The 4,612-nt window shown below is 31.1% G+C and overlaps 1 protein-coding gene across 1 annotated transcript in view; it reads left to right on the top strand.

Moving 5' to 3' along the window:
• The window catches only part of Smp_181330 (hypothetical protein), a gene marked incomplete at both ends in the record, with an annotated part of 68,025 nt that extends 63,413 nt beyond the window's left edge, over positions 1-4,612 (top strand). The window contains 3 exons of the mRNA XM_018799219.1: positions 645-769; positions 2,997-3,234; positions 4,404-4,612. Coding sequence (XP_018651030.1) covers positions 645-769; positions 2,997-3,234; positions 4,404-4,612 — 572 coding nt within the window. The remainder of the gene's footprint in view (positions 1-644; positions 770-2,996; positions 3,235-4,403) is intronic.

Raw genomic sequence — 4,612 nt, 5'->3', positions numbered from 1 at the left:
TGTCTCAATCTTAACTGTTCCTTCTGTAAATATCAGCTCATCTTCTCTAATTTCATTGTTCATGCATTTTCCTACCAATTGCGCTTCATTCCTGTTCGTTCCTCATCGGTCTTCTGCCAAAATACATTCTATGTCCGACCATCACCATATACTACTTATATGGATATAAGTAGACCACACTACAATATTATCTACTTCATGAGCTAACATTTTCAATAAATGTTTCTTCAAAATTTATTATTTATGTGAGAAAAAATTAAGATAAATTTAACATTTGAATTTTCATCTGAGGTAAAGGTTTAAGCTAGGATTTATAAAAATAATGTCAACGTTTGTTTTAAACAAACAATTATTACAACTTGCGCTTTAACTTTCATAGAACAATCTTATCAACTTAAACCAGTATTAATATAAACATTTAGGTCGTTTAATTGCTACAATTAACCTTAAATCATAATATAACATCCAGTTTTTTAGAAAAGTGTTAAGAATGTTCAATGAGTTTCTCAAGAATACATTCGTTTTAATGCCTGCAAACACTGATTAACCAAAGTGAAGATAAACTTTAAAATAAGTAATACATTCTCAGTTTTACTGCATTAAATTCAATGATACATCTTAAAGTGCGGTCAATATCATTTTAGGTATACTAGAACTATCAATGACAGTGGAGATTCTAACAGGAAATCAACAAACGAATTGGAATTCCGAACTGTCTAACAAATTTTCTGGACTTTACAACAGTACTGGTGAAAAAATCTGCACTTTGGTATGCATTCATGTCATTTAGAATGAATGGTTCATTTATTAAATTTATTTATTGAATATGATCATTGCTTTGTATTACACATTATTAACAAACCAATTTTCAGTTGTATCCTCAGTAATTAAGCTTATTTTCAAAGCGACTAATGTGATTATACAGCGCAGCATTTAACGAATTCCATAACTAGTACTGAGTTTTAATAAGTAGCGAATTTCTGACTTTATAAGCTGAGAGGTCCTATGTATGGTTGATTTTTATTTGATCTTTCATAAACCGAGAGAAGTTTATAATTATATATCTGTATAATATGAAGGATAACGTGTTTATTATTTATCTCAGTAATATGATTGTCTACCTGACTGTTAGACATATGTATTCAGAAAGGTTAATCGCAAATACGTAGACATTTTTAAACAAGTTAGGAGACCGAACCATCTCAACTACTTTTCTTCATAGGCATTTTAATCCTGTGTATGAATAAAACAGAGGCAGCTTACTAGAAAATATTGAAATTAGCTTTACGCTCGTTTATTTTAGAACTGTATGCGTGACTGGTCTTTTCTGTAGCCAAGAGACCATTCATATATCCTAGAAAATTACACAATTATTCGCAAGATTTAAGTAACTTGCTCTCATGACTTACAAAAAAACCTATAAAATTACGAATGTATTCGTTGAATTTTAAGGGATATTAATACTTTCCCTAGTTTCACTTGTTAACATTGCTATTAAGGAAGATCCAAGTAGTCTACAATACAAATTTACAATCACTACAAACAATGAAAATATAAATATGGTTTATAAGGAATGTAATAAGCCTGCTAATTGAATTGGTTTAAAGATTCAACATTGTTATTGAACTTGTTTCCAATATTGCTTGACAATCTTCCACTAAGAAGGTCAATGCATTGGCGACTTTAAAAATGATTGTTGAAAGGTCTACGCAGTTTCTTTCAAAAGCAAGGGATGATGCTTTTCTTTCTTACAATAACCAATTTATTTTTCATTTCATATACACAAGAGTTTTGAAAACGAATGAATTCAATTGTTTTAGTGCTATACATTTGAATTTGTAACATAAAATTATTACAGGGTCAAAGTAACTTTACACAAAATATAAAACTAACATTAACAACCAAATTATAAGTTGATTTCAAAAATTTCAGGAACATAAATAGTTTCCTTTACGCCCAAAATTACCATTATATATATAACAGGGGTTTTATATAACATAAGCTGTTACGAATTTGTTGAAATTGGTAACAATAACTGTGGAGCTAAATTAACAACATGATGTTAAACGACCCGAAAATGCCTAAATAATAAATAAATTCTCTTCATCTCTTCAATGGCTAATTGATTGTATTTTATTTGTAATAATTTTCAAACAATAATGGTGGATAGATTTATGCAAAATCCATAGATGACAAATTCAATAAGAATCAGATTCATCTTAATAGCTTTCTTCTTCTTCTTCATCATCGTCTCACAAGTACATGGATCTGGAGACCACGATCTCTCTAGAAGATTCAGTTGGCAAATATCATTTTAATAATAATTGATTTCCCAATCAAACATCATGATCGAGACATATTGTAGTGAACAGAACACTAGTTGGGACATTCGAATGCACTTAAGCAAAAATTACAGATTATCTCACTAAATTCTGATAACCATACAATGAACAGTTAATTTGCACAATAACAAGCAATTGTCTCAATCTTAACTGTTCCTTCTGTAAATATCAGTTCATCTTCTCTAATTCCATTCTTCATGCATTTTCCTACCTATTGCGCTTCGTTTCAGTTCTTTCCTCATCGGTCTTCTGCCAAAATACATTCTATGTCTGACCATCACCATATACTACTTATATGGATATAAGTAGACCACACCACAATATAACCTTTTAATTTTCTACTTATTAAAAAGACTTTCAATATCAGACTATCTAAAACATACATTCTTCATATACTTTTATATTCGAATTTTTATATGTAACCTGTTATAAACATGATTTGTCGACAAAATGTATGCTAAGTAAAATAGGATACATAGATTTTATTAGCACTTTTTATTATATTAGGCAACAGACATTAAATATTTACTGTATCCTTCTGCTGGTAAATTCGTCTTTGACATACATTGATAAAAGAATTTATTTCAACGCAATATTTCACATAAGTCACCATAAATTTTATTTATCATGCTTTCATCTAATATTTCTCTGCAGATAAAAGCCAGCCCTAGATATATTACATCGGTACTATTCACCGTACCTACTTGTACTGTTCTTCGTTTTTACCCGGGTTCTGTGAAATCTGATGTACAGATAATTGTGGAATATATAAATAACCTCAATGTGACTCAAACACAAATTCTTCAAGCAATTCAGCTGGGTTCACAATTATATGTAATGGATCAGTTGAAAAATCAGTCAATCGATTCCAGCCGTATATTATCATTTAAGTGTATGTTCATATCGTTAAAAATTCATTAAGTATAGATAATAATATATATATTCAGGAACACTAATTATCATGGCATTAAATGTCGTATGTAGCATAAAAATTTCAATATAAAACCTGTGGTTAATTTGTTGAATATATACTTGATTATTAGTATAGGGTTGTGGAGATTGTTGATTTTTGATTAAGAACATGAATAGATCAATGTTATAGCACCATTGCAAACCTGGAGACACTGAATGACCGTTTCGTTCTAATATGGGACTTCTCGGCAGTACGCATCCATGATCCTGCACGCGGGATTCAATTGGTTGAGGTTAGACATTAACACCGTTGGATGACGGCTCAGTGGTATAAAGGTTAGGCGTTCATTTGAGAGACTGAAGGTCCTGGGTTCTACTCCCGCGTGCGAGATCGTGGATGCACACTGCTAAGTCTCATACTATGATGAAGCAGCCATTCAGTGGTGCTCTAATATACTTAATTTATCAGCCGTATGATAAGTACACCCATAATACATTTAAGTGTGTCTTTTTTGGTATCATTAATTATTTTGTTATAATTAATTAGTGTAACTATAATTTATGGACGAACCAATCAGATTTAGGATAATGGGTTTTTTAGTTTGGCGCAAAATTCATTCATCCATTTACCTAAATAGCGCATTGGCATTATAGCTGATGTCAGTTCATCATGAAAACCGTGAATCTAATTTCTAACCCTAACCATCAACTGTAAATGATAATTCTAATTCCTCACACAGGTTTATAACCATCATTTGGTCCTAGTTAGTAGGTGAACATTCTGAAGGTCACTTTAGCGTCGCTCAAAGGTCGTACATAAATTATGGTCTCACCGATTGGTTACTAACATTTATTCATATATATTTTTCGTAATGTGTCTGACTACTTACCTATTTGTTGTACTAAATGTATGATCATTTAAATTGAATCGACAACTCACTAAATTATTGGACTGTCAAGTCGATACACTCAACCGCACGACTGATCAATACACCAATTGACACAACATATGATTTACACTACCTTCGAAATTTATGCATTATATGTGTGTATGAAATATACAATTCTTATAGACAGTTTATATTGTGTAATTAGTTAACTATCTTTATTAACTAATGTCAATCCATTTTTCTTAATTAACCTATTTAGTAATTATGCAGAAAGAAACTTGTAGTACGATCGCAGCAAAATGTTCACCACATGCTCAATGTATCGAGAGATCTGACGGTGCTATTTGTATATGTAATCCAATGTGGATAGATTTAAACGTGCAACAGCCCGGAGAACAGTGTATCAGTACGTTTAGTTACGTAATACCTAGCGTTTCACCTTCCCTTCTTCATCCACAAAAACTATGA

This window comes from Schistosoma mansoni, chromosome 3, assembly GCF_000237925.1.
Source record: "Schistosoma mansoni strain Puerto Rico chromosome 3, complete genome".
In the NCBI taxonomy this organism is placed as follows: domain Eukaryota; kingdom Metazoa; phylum Platyhelminthes; class Trematoda; order Strigeidida; family Schistosomatidae; genus Schistosoma; species Schistosoma mansoni.
This window is presented reverse-complemented; position numbering and strand designations above follow the sequence as displayed.